Here is an 18,830-nt window from a genome sequence, read left to right as displayed (position 1 = left end):
TAAACAACCCCTGTCCAAGTACGAACATGTAGTCATACCACTGTACCATTATATTTATTTTGTCATGTGGATGGGGGTGGCCGGAAATTTTTTCGACTTTTTCCCGTAGGAACCGGTTCCAGAAATAACCAGTTCCTCTCTATAATAATATTATCGATATATTATATCGCCGTAGGTTCATTGGTACGGGTACCTACCGAAATGAAATAATTTAGTAATAGGGCCACCCCGAGCCGAGTTGATTACAAACAAAAATGGCGGCGATCTACTGTCACTGCTGTCACTTTACTGTCAGACGCCAGATTTAACCGGCTGCGGCCCAACAACAATCACTATAGTTAGTGAATGTGTATACCGGTGACTGCGATGAGTACTTTGCGCGCGTGCCGGGCGTGTCTGCAGAGCACCGGCCCGCTATTCCCGCTGGACGGCGCGCTGCTCCGGCACTTCTACCGGCTGGTAGAACTGCAGACCCTGGCCGAGGTATCCAACCCGCTTTATGTTGCTACTCTGAGTAATCATTAATATTATCATAGAGATATACAAGCTGGCTCGGACGTGAACTACATTATTGTAAGTTTTAGTAATTCCCGTGTGTCCAGGAGGAGAGCTATGGCGCTGCGTGTGTGATGTGCCGTGGCTGCCTGGGAGCGCTGCGGGGCTCTGTGCGGCTGCGGGCCAGCGCCCTACGAGCCCGCAGTCTGCTGCTACCCCATCTCCATCCCCTAGAGCCCCCCTGGCCCGGCCTGGGGTGCTCGGGCCCCGTGCTGCTCAACTCAAGGGACCGTGAAGTAGTGCCGCCTGGCCCCAACATAGGATTGTTCATCCTATTTGAGTGAGTACCGTTAGTCTAAATGGCGCTGGTCATCAAGTGTTTTAAATACCCAAATCTTAAATGTGAGATTCATTGTTACTGAATAAAATCTTTTCAGATATTGAAATATTATATTAGACAGTACCGGTACGCGCAGCCTGAAGTGGTGCGCAAGACCGTCGCCGTGACAATCTTCACAACTTTCAATTATTAGTTGGGTATGATGTATAATAACGTTAATAATTTGTTAATGCCTTAAAAATAAATAATATTTTAAATTCCATCTGTAATCTATCTATTTATATAAAGAAGAGTGGCTGTGGCGAATGGATTTCATAGTTTTTTTGTAATTTTATTCCGCGAAATGAAATTTTGCACATTTGACCTACAAAACAAGAGGAAGGTCACTGTCTAATTCATACAGTTGCTTGTAAAATGCCACCAAAAAAACATTATTTTTTATGAAACTATATATTTTTTTAAAACCCCATAAATTCTTTGAATTTTCAAGGATTTCAATGATTTATTCGGTGTTTTATTAAAGAATATTGGTTTAGAATCACGCAGAGGAGGATCCCGAAGTCCAGGCGTTTCGAAAAAATGAGAATTTTACGTACAGACGTACGCGCGAATCAGAACACGACTGACGCAATCGACGGAAATCGACGATCGGCAATCTTCGTTAAAACACGAATCGACGAAAATCGACGATTGGCACCCAAACAGTTAAAACCCAGGCAACGCCGGGTACTTCAGCTTGTATAGGGTTTGTGATTTGTTTTACAAATCTACAGTTTTATTCTGAGATTGATGAAATAGTGCACACTTGAGGAACAAGAATTCGATAGACCATCCCCACCTCTTATAGCAGAATTTTGATACTTCTTAATAAAAGTTTGAACACTTGACGAGAAAAATTGCTGTCTACATCTGATTTCCAAAATGTCTGTGTAAAGCCCGGGGAACTTCAGCTCGTATCTTTATATTTAGAGTTAAATGTTTGAAGTATCTCAGGAAAATGAATGGTATCCATTTCCCCTGTTTCAGGTCCGATGCATTGTACGATGAGAAAATGGACCCAGACGGCCCGGACGGGTCATACGAGCCAGACGGACCTGAGGGGACCCTGGGGCTAGACCAGCCACCGGAACTACACCAGCCACCGGGGTTAGAGGACACGCAGGGGCCGGGTGGAACGGCTGATGTCAAGTTTGAGATCAAAGAGGAAGATGTGACTGGCCATGTTAAGGTAATTCACTAGCCGAATTTCACTGATTTGTTGATATTAGGGACTACTTTCTTAGTTACGATTTGTTCCGCAGGCGGTTTTTGTGCATTGCACTGCTTGTCTTTAGTCTTCACATAACTTACAGCCACATCTGTACCCCAGTCAACCATATAAAGTACTATCTGGTCATAATTCCCGCCAGGTTATTACAAGAACTATCTTTCATTCTACGGGGACAGCATCGGGCGGTATCGAGACAGCTCGGCCTGCCGAAATGGTGACACAGATTACGCTCACATTGGCAAATCATGTGTTAGAGCAGTGCAGATATATAACTCATCCCACGCACTATTGATGCTTGAGCGAAGCGCCTTGAAGGCAAGAGAATTGTGCACCACTTTATTCATGCGTAATCGTTCAAATGGATTCTTTTAGGAATACTTACTTACAATGTTAGCGCTACAACATTCACACATTGCCACTCGCGGGCGATGAATTTAAATGATTTTGTGAGATTTTCAGCGATGGATTGCGTGTCTTTTAATCTCGAGATAATTTTGCGAATGCTGAGGGAGCAGTATTATTTATTCCCTTATTTTACAAATGTAACTTAATGAATGAATTGCCGTACCCACATTCATTAATTTGCTAATAGCCCTCATGAAATACTAGGCATATTTTAAAAGTGAAATGCACTGCTGGTAATTTTAATGGTCTGAGAATATCGTTTTGAAACATCATCGAACAAGGAATCGTTTCTGTCAAAAATCATTTGAAACCAAAACCTCAGATGATTGTTTTGAAACATCATCGAACAAGAAATCGTTTCTGTCAAAAATTATTTGAAACCAAAGTCTGAGACGATTGTTTTGAAATGTCATCGGACAAGGAATCGATTCTGTAAAAAATTATTCTAAACCACAGCCATCACATCATTGGTCAGTATTCGTCGATATTAAAGTAGTCACGTCATTGGTCAGAATTAATCATTCATTCGGGTCAGAGAAAAACATGTTAAGCTTCAAACACGTCATACGAATGCATGTATTACTGTTGTATGAGTAGTGCAGAGTCCCTCAACTGGCTCCAGCGGTTGGTAGCAGTTGGTACTCTTTTGCGGTATTCACATATTAAATAAAAAGAAAATCCCGACCTACCCCCCTTCCCCCCTATCACCACCCCCTCCTACCACCACACCAACCCCTCAGCCCCCGTATCCTCCCTTAATCCCCTTCTTGGGAGCAGTTGGGACCGTATGCGGTATTCAAATAATAATATTTCCCCCATTTCTCTTGTATTGCAGAAGGAAGAGTTTGATTCGCTAGATGACCTCCCGCTGGCTGACCTCCCGCTGGATGACCTCCCCCTGGCTCTGGAGGCGGCACAGTGGGACCAAAAGCGCAAGCACCGCAAGAACAAGGAACGGAGACGGAAGACTGAGGGCAAACTCAAGGCCGATTGCGGCGGCACCAAGAGAATGGAGCGCCGACACAAGATTAAGGGGAAAAGCAGAACACCGGACAAGGGCGGGAAGGAGGGCAAGAAGAAGGGAGCCTCGCGCATGGTGCTGGAGACTGACGAATATACCGTTAGTCACTTCTGTTGTACTACTGCAGTCTTGTTGTTTTGGTGTAAATACCATTGCGATAATGCGTGCGTGCGTATTGCAGGTGATAAAGCTGGACATGGCGGAGGTAGAAGCGGCACGCCAGGCCACGCTGGCTTCCCCCCGCTTCTTGTCTGCGCCGCACCGCTGCGAGCCATGCGCCAAGGCCTTCAACTACCCCGACGTGCTGGCCGCCCACTCCCTGCGCCACCGCCCCGCCCCCTTCGCGTTGGAGTGCCCGCTGTGCCACCAGTTCCTACCCAGCGCTGTGTCCCTGCGCGGCCACCTCAAGTCACACACCACTAAGTACAAGTGCAAACAGTGCGGGTTTATCAAGGTAATACTAGGTCCTTGTTGGAACAACACCCATCATTGTAATCATCAAGCTGTAACCGTGTTGTGTGTGGGTGCGTGTTGCAGGCTTCGCGCCAGGACCTGTTGGAGCACTTTGCGTTGCAGCACACCTCCTGCCCGCGCACCTATGTCTGCAACGTTTGCAACAAAACCCTCACGTGAGTATATTTCTATCTTACTGCTAACCGTGGAAAACACTGTCACACAATACATTTAATATATTACCAGACAGCGCCTAACAACTGGGCACAACGTCAGTGAGCTTGCCCTATTACATCACCCAGCTTGTAGCACGGGCCATTTGAGTTTACCATATGCATTTGCCTCTACTAATAGAGAAATGCATTTGTGTTGCAGGAAGCGAACCATGTTCCAGAAGCACATGCGCGTGCACTTCCCCAGCAGCAAGGTGACCTGTGACAAGTGCGGCAAGCTCTTCAAGACCATCGAGACGTTGCGCGCGCATATGCTGTGAGTTCTGTATACCTCTCTGTCCACATTGTCCTTATCTGTAGAGAGTTTCATTCATTAACGTGTTTTATTATCTACTGTTTCAATCTAGTCATCACGAGGACCAATCTGGCTTGTAAGTATATTGCCTTGAATATAATGAATGTAGTGGCTGCTACCTGCCTGTGACAGTGTACTAATGTGCGCATATGTTGGATCAGGAGACACGCTGATGTGGCGCGCTACCCGTGCTCACAGTGCCCCAAGGCCTTCCGCTACGCCTCGCTGCTCTACTCGCACAAGGTGACGCACCTCACCAGCCAGGACTTCTACTGCGTGGAGTGCGACCTGCGCTTCAAGACGGCCTCCAACCTCCGCCTACACCTGCGCAAGGTTGGCTCTGTCACGGTGTTATCTCATTACAACTAACTATTAACTGATACAACTAACTATTAACTGATTGACTATTGTTGTCTGTTGTTAGACCAAGGCCCACGCGGACTCGTCCAAGATGGAGTTTGCGTGCGATCAGTGTGCGCGGCGCTACGCGGGGGAGAAGCAGCTGAAGGCGCACGTGGCGTGGGTACACCTGGGATTGCGCGAGCACGAGTGCCCGCTGTGCCAGAAGCAGTTTGGCACGCGCGATGGCCTGCGCTCGCACCAAAGGAAGATACACGATGGCATCCGTCCCGAGCGCTCACACCTATGTCACTTCTGCAACAAGGCCTTCAGGGTCAGTACTGTGGCTTGGTGTTTACTTAGTTTTAATAACAGATAGGTGCGCCCGGCTAATGAGCATTCTTCTTGTTTCAGGCCAAGGCGGTGCTGGTGAAGCACCTGCGCGTCCACACGGGGGAGAGACCCTTCAGCTGCCCCGACTGTGGCAAGAAGTTTGCTCAGGACTCCACCCTCAACACGCATGTGCGTCTCGTACACCTCAAGCTGCAGCGCACCAAGCACTCCCAGTGAGCACCACACACTCCAAGACTGAAACTACTTGTACTGTTACCTCATTTACTGTGTATTCTAACGTAACATATTTCCAATAGCCCTAAATAAAATAAGTGAGACGATTATGATAAAAACAAAATTATCACCTCCACAACTAATTAATACTGTAAATGAATTTTACCACAACGGAATTACTGCAAAACTCGCTTGTAAGGTTTTCATAGGAAGCCATAGCCAATAATTTAATTAACCTCTTCGCCATATATGTGTGTGAATAAACCGTGCCCTCAGCGCTACGTGCACATATTCGTGCATTCATTTCATAGAAAATGTATGAATTTCCTATAAATATTTCCCTAACCGGTCTGAGCCAATCATAACATAAAATGTACATATAGTAGTCCCAGGGGGAGCTCATAAGTGCATCATTCTCTTCCTTCTCACACATCTTGTATGAAAATGAAAAAATCAGAAAATACTAGAACAATGACATCACATACGACTTCTCTCTAGGACTACTTTAGTTCCTGAATGCAATAAATCAATTGAATCGTCTCCATAACATGTAATTATTATATTAATGAAAGAAAAGGGTTGTAATTCTTAACAATATTATTAAGTATAAATAGACTATTATAATGTAAGCATTTTGTACAAGTTTTTAAAGATAAAAATTAAATTTCGCCATAAAACTGAACAAAGCGTTTTGTACCATTTATACATAAAATAAGAAATTTCGATAAAGCACAATGTATTATTATTTATTGAAGTAAAATTTGATAATTGATCTGAATAAGGACCTTTTATTTATGAAACATACAAACAAGTTTTACTTAACCGAGGGTATGCACACATATTTTTCCCTGCACAGTTGGTTATGCCGACCAACTGTGGAGAGGGGTCAGAAAGACAAGATGTTGCCCTGGAGCTCGCATTCTTTGACGAACCACTGGTGACTCCGACCTTCGTGCCTGTGACCATACTGTGACTGGTCGACGCACCACTTTGCCATCTTCATTTTACTTCATCGTGTGATCATTGAAATCTGCGTCCATCAGGGGCTGAAGATTATTATTTGTGATATCAAAACCCTGGACTTTAACATTGGACTAGTATTTCTGAGATACACGGATCTGTTCCTCTGTTCCCCTGCACGTTCTGAAGACCTTCCGACTACACCTAGAGCTAGAGATGTTCGCAGAAGCGCTGCGCGAGACCTGATGGCTATGACCGCAGTAGATGTAGTCGGTTGGCTAACACCGCCCTGGGACTGGATTTGGACATCACCAGGAACCGCGAGGCTGGAGCCCGGGCAACTGCTCAGCCCGCCGTTTCAGCACCCGTCAGCAACAAAGGGAGCTGTATGCCATTGCAGCACCTTCGAAGGCAACCCATTTCTACATGATGGATCAACTCACCAGTTACACAAAACTATGTTCCTGGTACTACCGCTCCATTCCGACCACCATAACACGGGCATGTGCCTAGCATGGTGGTCGAAAAATCCTCAATGCATGTAACAAACAATTCAATGAATAAAGAAACTTAAAAAAAAATTATTAATGCCCAGTAAATTCAATATCATACAGCTTCAGATCAGAGGTTAATATTAAGTATGTGCTAAATAGATAAACTTCTTAGTTTTCCTTGTATAATTTAATAACTCCGCACACACTAAGGACGGGTTGTTTCGGAGAATTTGAACAATTCATCAAATTTCAACGTTCATTATCGGATTCTGTGAACGTCCTAATCAAATTCTGTGATTATATTATTATAGGCTAGTTGCTTGACAGAACTGAAATACTAACAGAACTTGAAAAAATCTTTCACAGAACTTGATAATTAACTTTGAAATATGAAGAATTGTTCAGATTTTCCGAAACAACCCGTCCTAAGTATTCCAGCCGCCTACAGAGCTTCACAACTGAGATATAATTTGAATAATTATAGTTAATTTTTTTAGAAATCCAACCCCACGAACCATCTATATTTATTTTTGTTATTTGTTTTTGGGGTGTTATGCCGTGTTGCGCTAACTCCTTCTTTAGCCAACGTTTCGGACAGCATTGCAGTGTCCATCATCAGGGCAGATGTGTTGATGGATGGACATGATGATGGACACTGCAATGCTGTGTCGCTGCAAACGTTGGCTAAAGAAGGAGTTAGCGCAACACGGCATAACACCCCAAAAACAAACAATAACAAAAATACTTTTGGCCGTGAAAATCTTAAATCATATTTCATCTATATTTATTTAACATTTTGGCATCTCCTTGTTCCCTGCTCCTCATTTAGCTAACAACCTGAAGGTGGATCTTGCGGTCATGTAGGTCTATATATTATTTTTGTCATACCTAAGTGTGCTAAAAACGTAATCACTATATGTACTATGTATAAGGTATGTAGCCAATTGGAAATCGATAGAAAGAAGGATTTATGTTGTTGTTATGACCATGGTGGCTAGTACGGCTGCATTTTCAACTTAAAGATCTTGAACTGTATTAGGTGGCTAGTGTGGAAGGCTAAAATAAATAAAATATTTTTTAAAAGGGCTTATTTATCATTTTTAGAAGTAAAAATATACATCTTATCCTTATATTATATTACTATATGTAATGTATTACAAATGGGTTTGTTTGCTCTCACCTCTGAATATAAATGTGTTTGTAAAGTAAAACGAAATGGTAAAAGGTTGAGCAGGTAGCAGCAAGAACAATGCTATAAGAAGAATAAAGAAGTTCAGTAGCTCAGCCACATAATAAAATACCAGCTTAGTAATTTTATACAGTGAAATCTCCATCGATAGTTCCTCGAATAATAATTTTCCGGCTGTCACTTATTTCTTCAGTCCCCAATTAATATCATACAAAACTTGCAAAAATAGATGAATCGTTTGAAGCAGTTTCTGTACTATTTTACAGGATCAATGGCTGCCGGCAGCCGCTCCTGACATTACTTGTACATAGTTAGACATTCAAATGCGGTACACGCTGCCATTATATTTTCACTCTCTAGTTTTTGAGTTGAGTTCTAGTTTCTTTTAATGATTGTATAAATAAACAATTAATTATGACAACGATTTTTATGGGTTTCTTTGTAAAATGTTTCAACCTTAAAAATTAACCGTACGGTGAAAAAAGTGCATCTTCTTCAAGAAAGATTAAAAATGGTTTAATAAGTGGAAAATATGTTGTAGACAAGTGTGGTAGCGGTACCTACCTCACTGACATAGATGGGCGGCGAGCGGCCACCGTCTATTGCTTTATATAGGTTCATTCTGGAATTATACTCCACAATCTTAATAAACTGGCTGGGTTATACAAAAAACTACTTATTTCCTGCAACCCAAATCTAAGTATACTACAGTGGCGACGAGAAAATATCAAAGATTCTGTGAGAATTTTGTTGAAGGCAAATTTAATTGTGTTACGGGCGGTTCTAGATGTTTCTACAATCATTGGAAGAGACTTAAACAGCAGGAAGCTGAATCCAACTAGGTCCGAAGCTGAGATCCATAGTGGAAGTACACCAAGAATCATCCGGAATAATAAGGTGAAGCGGGGAGCTGAGCCTGTCAAGAGACATCCTGAGTAATTATGAGACGCGGGGAGAGGATTCTGTCGAGATCATCTAGGAAGGAGCGGCGGGAAGCTGATCCTGGATCTGAGATGAGCAGAGAAGGTGCCAAGGGCCAATCAGGTCAGTCACTTGAGTACATCTTCACATTCGTGGTTACGTTATTTCATTTTTTGTGGTAATTTTGCTTTTCACCACTGCACATATAAAGCCGTTACAGACTTTCAGTAATAAGACAGATTGTTTTTGTGTGTTCCAAACAAGATTAGATCATTATTTTATATTGTGTGATGAGAAAATTACTGCTGAAAAGAAACATACAGGGTGTGCGGGGTGAAAGTGCAGTAACTTCAGGAGGTGATTCTACATGATGGTAGAAGTAAAAAAGATAAATAACTTTTTTGTTGTATGTTTTTGGGGTGTTATGCCGTGTTGCGCTAACTCCTTCTTTAGCCGACGTTTCGGACATCGTTGCAGTGTCCATCATCAGGGCAGATCCGGTAGATCCGAAGATGTGTCCTACCGGATCTGCCCTGATGATGGACACTGCAACGATGTCCGAAACGTCGGCTAAAGAAGGAGTTAGCGCAACACGGCATAACACCCCAAAAACATACAACAAAAATGCTTTTGGCCGTGAAAATCTAAAAACTTACCATAAATAACTTTTGGATTTTCAACTTTTCAATGTACTTTTAAGCTACAAACGAAAAATTGCGCCGGTGTGTGGGTACTGCATTATTATTGCTTTTGGATCATTTCAAATAGACCGGCCGATTCTAGAACTAACACCCGCTACCCCCCCTTCCCGCGCTTTACAGCTGGTAACAGAACAGCTGTGATTTGTTTACTTTAAAGAATTATTATAAACAAATACCTCACATGTACTCACTATACATGTGGGTTACATAACTCGATAATGGGTTAGAGGGCCTGAAGGCTGCCCGTTACGTAACAAGAGATTCAATCATTAATTCTTCTGAAAGCTGATTACTTCAATGATCGTTTCACGTCGTGAAAAAGATAAGGATTTTTAATCCACATTTACGACAACATACCTCTCAACAATGGAAACTTCAACGAATACCTATCGATACCACACCATGTAACACTTGATTGTACCTTGACTCGTTTCTGAGTTTTAGCGGCATGCACATTGTACACTTACTTTTATAATATAAATTGATTTTGATTACGGGGAAATCAATAGATGAGCATAATTAAAAAGAAAACATTTTATTGTAATTAGTTTTTAGAACCATATTTTTTTCTTCTGCAAATCTGTCATATGCATGTATTTCAAAAATAAAAAATAAATAATAATAATAATAGAAATGTAGTAGCAGTTCTGAATAGATTAAAACTTTGTGGTCTCACGGTAAATTAAGATAAATGATAAATGTGAATGTTTCAAACCAAATATTGAATATTTGTTGTACTTTATTTCGGATGAAGGTTTTAAACTAAAGAAAAGTACTAGAAAATAAAGTTAAAGCAATCATGGAAGCTAATGACCCTGGTAATATTAATCAGTTGAGAAGTTTTTTAGGTTTAGTGAACTATTACAGGAATTTTATTCCTAATTTATCTATATACTAGCTGACATGTACCCGGTGTTGCTGGGGGTTATCATTAAAAGATCGACATTTACCATCACAGACTTTTCTGTAGGCCTGTTCAAGATATATAATTCTGTAGTAAATTGATGTATCTTATAAGTTTTAGCTAGCGTTAGCAATGTAAGCGCCCAATAATATTTTTTTACATCTTGAATTTTTTACTCATTGAATTTTCTCTACTTTCTATAAATATAATTTACATTAATTATATATACAAACCTTCCGGAAGAAATTCTCTAAAGGACAGTAAAACCCTATCAAAATTCGTTGCGTACTTTAGAACAACTAATCGCAGAAACAGACAGACACGGATAGCGACTATTTTTAGTCGATTTGGTCTGAGGATTGTGAAAGTGCAGTTTTAAAACTTAAAAAGAAAATTTCTTCAGATTGCGTGTTAGTGCATTTTGATCCTAGAGTAGGTACCAGTAAACTTGTTGATAGATGCATCCTTAGAGGGTTTGGGGACGACAAAACAACAGTAGTAACAGGCCTATAGCTTTTGCATCTAGGAAATTAACAGATACCGAGAGTAAATACAGCATATTGACGGCCGGCATAGTCCAGTGGTAACGCATTGGACTGCCATTCCGAAGGTCGCGGGTTCGAACCCGGCGTGCGCAAATAAATTTTATTTGATTAATTTGTGTTATTTCACAATTAATTAATTAAAATAATATATAGTATATTTGCGGCACGTTCCAGAGTGGAAGATACTACCAGTATCGCCCTGGTGTAAGACCACCATTCAGAATTGAAACGTTGCTCCAAATGGCTTTAGCCGTGTTTAGTGACTAGATCTGAATAGCCAGGTACTTCCCCACCTTCCTCTTTCCCTTCAGCCTCACAACATCCCCCAATTGGGGATGCCATAGTCTCACTGGCTCCAGACGGGAGCAGTTGGGACTCTTGTGAGGTATTCACTGTAAAAAAAAAAAAAAAAAAAATATTGGATCTCAAAGTTACGGCTATAATATTTGGCTTAAAGTTTTTTTTGTATATTTGTATGGAAGAAAATGCAAATTGGAATGTGACAATCGGGCGTTATTCAGAATGTTGCCAGAAAAGAAAGGCATTCCTGTTTTGAGCGCAAATAGTTACAACATTATAGCTTAATTTTAGCGGGATTCAACTATGGAATTGATTACATAGCATCAGATAAAGATTACCAATAGAGGTAACAGAGAAATCGGGAGGATTTGTATATAGAAAAACTGAGTTCGATTGGTTGTCTTGATGTTGAAAGAGATTTATTATGTTTTGTCAGTGATAATTCTCAGGTACCATTAAGTGTAGATAATTTAAAGGAGACTACAAATCAAGATGAGGTTTTAGTACATATTGGCAAAACAATATTTACGGTAAGGTTGGCCAAGGAAAATTCCAAAAGACAGTGATTTGTGGGCTTATTGGAAAATTAGAGAAGAGTTGTCGTTAGTTGATGGATGTATTTTTTGGGGGCAGAAAGCAATTATTCCGAAAAGTACGAGAGTAAAATGATTAAATCTGACATTGTGCACATCTTGGGATAGATAAAACTAAAGGATTAGCGAGATGATATTTTTAGTGGCCATTGAAATAGAAAATTTGATTAGGTCTTGTAAAGAGTGTTTGGAAAATCAAGGTAATCCACCGGAATCACCTTTACAAAATTGGCCAATTGAAGAAAAACCATGGACTACGATCCATATAGATTTTTTCAGTTCATTGGCCAAAACTAATTTTTTAATTATAGTCGACGCAAGTGCCAAATGGATAAAATGTATTAATATAAAACATGCTAATGCTTGTAATACGATAAGGGAATTAAAGAGGATGTTCGCACAGTTTGGAATTGTAGAAACTATTGTTTCTGATAATGGTTCAGTATTCTGCTCTGGAGATTTTAACACACAAAATCTCCAGTAAATCCCCTCAAAGCAACGGTTTGGCTGAGAACGGGGTTAAAACCTGTAAGAATTTTTTAAAGAAAATTTTTAAATAATGGTAGGTTACCTAGTGATTAGAGCCAGCTGTAGTAGCCATGTTAGGACGACGGTTAAGGTCGGTTTTTGATTTTATTTCTCCAACTATTTCTGAATGAAACGGGGAGAAGTGAATGCCTGATAAAGGAAAGAAAGAATGCTTGTCAGAAGAGAACACCAAAGAAATTCTTATAAATCGAGAAAGAGAAATTTGGAAAATTATAAAGTGGGAAAGAAAGTTATGGTGAAGGATTTTAGAGAAAAGAAAGATTGGGAAGCAGGAGTCATTAATTAAATACTTATTTAATTTGTCAATATGTCAATTGTGGAAAAGGCATCGGGACCAATTGACACCTAAGAGTGTAGTAAGGTGGAATCCTCCGGAGCGAGAGAATGAGTCTTGTGAGGAGCTAGACTCTGATACGCGAGTATCAGACCTAGACCTTTCCATCTATTTTCAGAAAGGGTCTAATGGGTCGTCTCCTTTGTTTCAAGAACCATCGCAGCAGTCTCTTTAGGCTGGAAGGCTGCCACCGAGGAACACTTAGGTTAATTGAAGTGTATTATATTATTATTATAATGTTGTTTCTCTGTAATTAAGCACGGGTTAAGTTGTATGAAACCCGAAGGGATTTCTCCTTTCAAGTGGGGGGGAATGTGGTAGCGATACCTACTTCCCTGACAGATGGGCGGCAAGCGGCCACCGTCTATGGCTTAATATAGATTCATTCTGGTGTTGTACTCCCTGCAGTAAAGTCTCAATACACTGGCTGGATTATACTAAAAGACTAGTTATTTCCTGCAATCCAAATCTAAGTATACTACAAGTTACTACACCAAGTGTCTAGAAATCGCGGCATTTATTTAAATTGATGTATATGTGAAATATGACATACAGTTTTTAGAATGTTAAACATTTAAGAATGAATGTAGCTTTTTTTCAGGACCCTTCAAAAACGATAGACAGAGGTTTCACTGTAATAAGTATGCATTCAACCAGAACCCAGATTCAGAAAATTTCAATAGCTTTTTACTTGTTCTTCCAACCACTGAAGGTATATGGGACTATGGCCCACTTGTCAGACACCACTTGTAGACATTTAAATTAGCTACAGTACTCTGACTTTATTTTCTCAAGCATTTCCTTGGATACCCACAAACACAGAAGACAATAAGAAAACAAGAAATGCCATGTTTCATCTGACCTTATCCAAATAGATGTCGCACATTAAAATAAAAATGAGATTCAACTGAATATTTTTCTGGTTTTCTCTTTCAAATTTTCATTTGTAGAATCGCTAATATTATCTTCAATGATTCAAAAGGTAGACAGTCATAACATTGGTTTCCATTCAAATCTACACGAAAGGCATTTATAGTGTGTATTATCAATAGATATGAAATACACCAATACATATTCAATATACCGTGCCTACAATATTATTCCTTTATACATATACGACAACTTACTGTCAAAAATGTCACAATTTACAACCTTTTCTGCTTTAAGGAACCGAAAGAAAGAACGTAATCCTGTACTAGATTGACAATGTCATTTGTTGAGGACTGCAAGTCTAAAGGTCGCTTTTCCTAACTTTTAGCCAATGCTCAGCTAAGTGAAAAATACATCCAATGTCTATTTGCCTGTTCCCAAGTTTGCGATTAACTTAAGTGATTCCGCCTTCATTCACCGTTGCTCCTAAATTATATTACATCAGCAGACTTTAATCATGCTGTTTGCATTTCTTAACGTTCCCAGGTCGGTATAAGTTAAGTAGAAATGCATTGGGAAGATGCGTAATTGTGCATTTAACCTCTCGGCGAGTATGGCCGTACAAGTACGGCCAGAACAAAAAACTCTCCAAGGAGTATGGCCGTACTATTACGGCCGCGTGTATAACTCAACCCATATGCGATTTATTCATGAAATGTAAAGTGTACTGCCATCTATGGACAGTTTACAATAATGTGTCAAACATTTTGAACAGTTGTCTCATTTACCGACGTTATTATTTGAAATTTTAAAAAATACGTGCGTCATCAACCGCCATTGCTCTACTATCTTCAGTTGACAACATTTGATTTGAGAGCGTGCGAGTTTGCTAACATTTGAGAGCGTGCGAGTTTGCTAACATTTGAGAGCGTGCGAGTTTGCTAAGATTTGAGAGCGTGCGAGTTTGCTAAGATTTGAGAGCGTGCGAGTTTGCTAACATTTGAGAGCGTGCGAGTTTGCTAAGATTTGAGAGCGTGCGAGTTTGCTAACATTTGAGAGCGTGCGAGTTTGCTAAGATTTGAGAGCGTGCGAGTTTGCTAAGTTTCAACATTGTTTTTATGCGGTTTTCTCGTTATTTTCGCTACGAATCGGAATTTTACGTATTACTACGAGGTTTTGCGTATTGTTGATTGTTACATTATGTAATAATATCGTTCTGTTCAATAATTTATAGAGTGTTTGACTAAATATTGTGAAGTGATAGTGACACGTGTTTATAATACCACGTGTGTTATTTTTCTTGTTTGTTTATATTTTGATTTGGTCGTTTTATTTTCAACTATAACATTTGTGTTCGATACCGTTATTTTTTCTAAAAATGTCTAAACCTAATTTCCTGAATGATCAAGACATAGCAGACTTTTTGAATTTTTCGGATGAATTTGATGATGATTCTGAGGATCAAGTAATTGAGGAAGATACTACATCAGCATCAGCTCCTAAACGTAAAAAAGGCGATTGCCGAGTGTGGGATCAGGGAGAATTTACTCCAATTTTGCACGATTTCGATGGCAGAAAATCGGGTATAATGCCCCATGTTAAAAAAAAAACAAAAACAACAAACGTGGATACAATTTACTTCAATCTTCTCCCGACATCCTGTGGTGAGTAATATTTTTTAGTAGGTGTTGATATATATATATATATATACGTTGTAATCATGTTATGGTAGGTTCACCTCCAATGGTTTACGATCCCTTCAATAGGCTATATTAGTTTTGTCTGTAACTTGTGTGTACAAGTATTATTTTTTTTTTATATTTTTACATTGCTAGATATTGAGAAAACTATGGTTTTGCATTTAATTTTTTTTAATTCGTATACTTCAAAAATGCTCACTCCTGGGATACAGTTTGCTACAAAAAAGCTCACTCTCCGAGAGGTTAAGCATGGTTATGGTTTACACAAAATTTTGGCTCAACAATAATTGCCAAGTATAATTGGGAACAGCGGCCGTAAATACTTAATTAAGTGTACTTAATTAATGTACTCTCACCAAATATGAATATATTACGTTTATCTAATTTCACTCTCATATCCGTATAGCTTTGTATCTGTTTTCTTTATCTCATTTCTATTTTGATTTCTGGCTCTGACTAGAGTATTTATATAAACTATTATTATCAAAATAAAGCAATATCTATTACTCCTGGGTGGATTGTGAAGTACCTAATCATTTTAACCTGGTCACCAACGATCGATAAGCTATCAGCACAGTCAGCAACTGTGATGAATGTGGCGAGTAATCATAGATTTATAAATTTTGTAGACCGGGCGCCTCGAATCTCATTCTCGCGACAGAGGAATAGAGACGGTGAGTTTGTACCTAGTATCCAAATCGGAGAACAACTGTACAAAGATAATAAGTTCCATGTATCAGTCTCCTGTAACTGGAACCGCAGTGACCGGCCATTTCAGATTAACCATCTCTATTTCTGTGTCGCAAGAGCAAGACTTGAGACACCCAGTCTACAGTCAGTGGTGGCGCATCGATCCATCTATGGAAATTTGTCTATAAGATCGATCAACCCAGGACTAATATATCTATGGAGGAGATATTTCACAAAAATAGTCAATTATTATGTATGTAAAACCCGTTGTTAACTATACCTATCTTAATCCTGTATGTATATGTAATCATGTAATGCTTATGTAACACTCTTAACACCATGTTCTGTTTTCTGGCCTAGACTTTTACTGTATATAATGTTGGAAAACATACAGATATGTCTGTACCTCAGAAGTCGATGGTCGGTTGTCCACTTTTTTAGGAAAATGAGACCTTTACACAGAAGTATAAAGACAGTTATCCCACGACAACGTTCAACACATTAGCTATTGTGTAATATTGGTGTATTCCATATTTTTTACACTTTACCCTCACTCTTATAGATGTATATCGATTCAGAAAAACAATGCTAAAAATTAGATGTTCTCTTAATATTCAGAAATCAATACAAACAACATTTTAACTTGAAGCTTTGAATTTGTACTGTGGAAAACCAACAATGTTTTTGTCTTGTTGAAAAATACATAAATTTAAGCACGGAGTGGGAGTCAATATTGATTATTTTACATCCGACCTTTCTCTTCTGAGATACAGATACAATCAATTATAATGTTTTTTTTTATTTAATTTCAGTTCATAATAATAGATTTATTTGTTTAGGTACTTATTCTAATCAGTATGCATTATATTTACACTGAGTCACTTTTATTTGTGTCCTTTTCACAAAACACTGGCAAAACAACATCTGTAGGTCAATGTGCAACAGTATTTGTACTACATCCCCATTAGTGGGGTCAGGTCAATCCTGTGTACGGCAGCCTCATCAGTGGGAGGGGGCCACCAGCCATTGTCCCCAATCCTAAAATGCCCCCTCCGCCTGTTTCTTAGCCGCATACTTCCTCAGGTGAGCGAGGAAATCCAACTGAGCCGTGGAGAAGGCAATGTCCAACACGTACTGAGGCAGCCAACCTTTAAACAATAATTAAATACTTAAAATGGACGAGGAATTCACAACGGGTACTCCGCAAAACAGCAAATCTTTGTAAGAAATTTCGAAATACATGGGAAAAATACTGTATTTTTACAAATTCACTTCAAATTCCCAAATTTTGAGGACAGGCCGCGGCTGGTAATCGGTTGAGATATTTCGATTTACACGGATTACATTATTACAATAATATATTACATTATTACAATAATATATTACATTATTACAATAATATATTACATTATTACAATAATATATTACATTATTACAATAATATATTACATTATTACAATAATATATTACATTATTACAATAATATATTACATTATTACAATAATATATTACAAATTTACTTGTAACTGTTATTTCGTGGTGGAATTCCATTATAAATACTTATTTTCCACTTGTTTTACTTTGTTACTTTGAATACCTAATTTTACGGCCCGGCTAAGCTAATTTAGTTTTTCACGGGAATACATTGTCTTATTGCAAATTTACTTCAAACACCTATCCTGAATTTGACACAGCGGCCAAAGAACTCGATTTCAAAGATTTCAATGAATTACATGAGAATTTGTTGGAAGTTTGGTTGAAAATCACAGAACTTCAAAGAGCAAATATCGAATTAACGGGATTCTACTTTTGATTTGTTTGTAAGAAAGTGTTGAAGTAGTGTGAAGACTCTCACCCTTGAGATCGCAGGCCATAAGCCACTGGAAGCGAGTGCTACGCTCGTTCAGCACCTCTATACTCCAGCATCCCACGTGGTTGTGTCCCCTGAAACAAGAGCGTTTAGAACAAGTGGCTGGGGTTGGTTGGTCGGAATGCACTGAGCAACGAGCATCACATCAGCCTCACCGTATGTACTGGTGGTGCGGCGGATGGTCAGGGTGCTCCACACTGACGGCGCTGCTGAGCAGGCGGCCCTGGGTGCGAGAGCAGCGCCGCACGCTCACAAAGTCGCGCGGCTTCACGGCGTTCTTGGGGCCCCCCGTCGTCACTTGGTACGTCAGGGATGTTTGTGCGTCTACGTCCTGGAAACACAAAACAGTTACAAATAGCAATCAGTGTGAACAATAAGTAACGGCGTGATGGGACTCACCTTGAGGACCCGGCACTCCAGGATGGTGGGGTTCCATGAACTCATCTGCTCCAGCCCGTCCGTCATCTCCTTGTACAAGTACTCCGCCGGCACTTCCACCACGCCCTGCAAATAACGATGCAGGTTAAACAAAACCCATTCAAACATTGTCATCTGGTAATGTTAATCTTTCTTTGAAAAACATTATTAGGGTTTCAAGGTGATGAAATTTCACATCTGCTTACGACCTATAATATGTACTAGCAGATTGTACTAAAAACTGGCTTGTGTGAAAAAGGCTTCATAGGTCGCAAAGTTACACAACGGATTTGAATTCGGTATATATTATGGCTTACGGGACTTGCCTTTTAGTATGGTTTACTATCTATCACCAGCAGTTCGTATTTCAAATAT

General features: G+C 39.7%; 2 protein-coding genes across 3 annotated transcripts in view; one reads left to right on the top strand and one right to left on the bottom strand.

Moving 5' to 3' along the window:
• Positions 1 to 264: 264 nt before the first annotated feature.
• Positions 265 to 7,503, top strand: LOC149410903 (uncharacterized). Its single transcript, XM_089648419.1, has 10 exons — positions 265 to 483; positions 603 to 835; positions 1,862 to 2,063; positions 3,346 to 3,630; positions 3,713 to 3,985; positions 4,069 to 4,160; positions 4,360 to 4,473; positions 4,674 to 4,845; positions 4,937 to 5,185; positions 5,266 to 7,503. Exons 1-10 carry the CDS (start codon positions 346 to 348, stop codon positions 5,419 to 5,421), a joined length of 1,914 nt encoding a protein of 637 aa, XP_089504545.1. The 5' UTR covers positions 265 to 345; the 3' UTR covers positions 5,422 to 7,503.
• Positions 7,504 to 9,546: 2,043 nt separating this feature from the next.
• Start1 (Steroidogenic acute regulatory protein-like) overlaps positions 9,547 to 18,830 on the bottom strand; it is a 53,370-nt gene continuing 44,086 nt past the window's right edge. For both annotated transcript variants that reach the window (XM_089648293.1, XM_089648294.1), the window contains exons 9-12: positions 18,438 to 18,542; positions 18,194 to 18,369; positions 18,024 to 18,112; positions 9,547 to 17,316 (exon numbers count right to left, since the gene is read on the bottom strand). In XM_089648293.1, the coding sequence (XP_089504419.1) occupies positions 17,207 to 17,316; positions 18,024 to 18,112; positions 18,194 to 18,369; positions 18,438 to 18,542 (480 nt within the window). In that variant the 3' untranslated portion in view covers positions 9,547 to 17,206. The remainder of the gene's footprint in view (positions 17,317 to 18,023; positions 18,113 to 18,193; positions 18,370 to 18,437; positions 18,543 to 18,830) is intronic.

Source organism: Hesperophylax consimilis, chromosome 27 (assembly GCF_061612785.1).
Source record: "Hesperophylax consimilis isolate HC1 chromosome 27, BYU_Hcon_1.0, whole genome shotgun sequence".
In the NCBI taxonomy this organism is placed as follows: domain Eukaryota; kingdom Metazoa; phylum Arthropoda; class Insecta; order Trichoptera; family Limnephilidae; genus Hesperophylax; species Hesperophylax consimilis.
The sequence above is the reverse complement of the archived record's forward strand: the minus strand, read 5'-3'. Positions and strand labels throughout refer to the sequence as shown.

Excerpts from the sequence above, each read along its gene's own strand:
- LOC149410903 (XM_089648419.1), top strand. The coding sequence starts at position 346 with ATGTGTATACCGGTGACTGCGATGAGTACTTTGCGCGCGTGCCGGGCG. Across the intron at positions 3,631-3,712 it reads TGGAGACTGACGAATATACC|GTGATAAAGCTGGACATGGC; the intron begins GTTAGTCACTTC and ends TGCGTATTGCAG. Across the intron at positions 3,986-4,068 it reads AACAGTGCGGGTTTATCAAG|GCTTCGCGCCAGGACCTGTT; the intron begins GTAATACTAGGT and ends TGCGTGTTGCAG.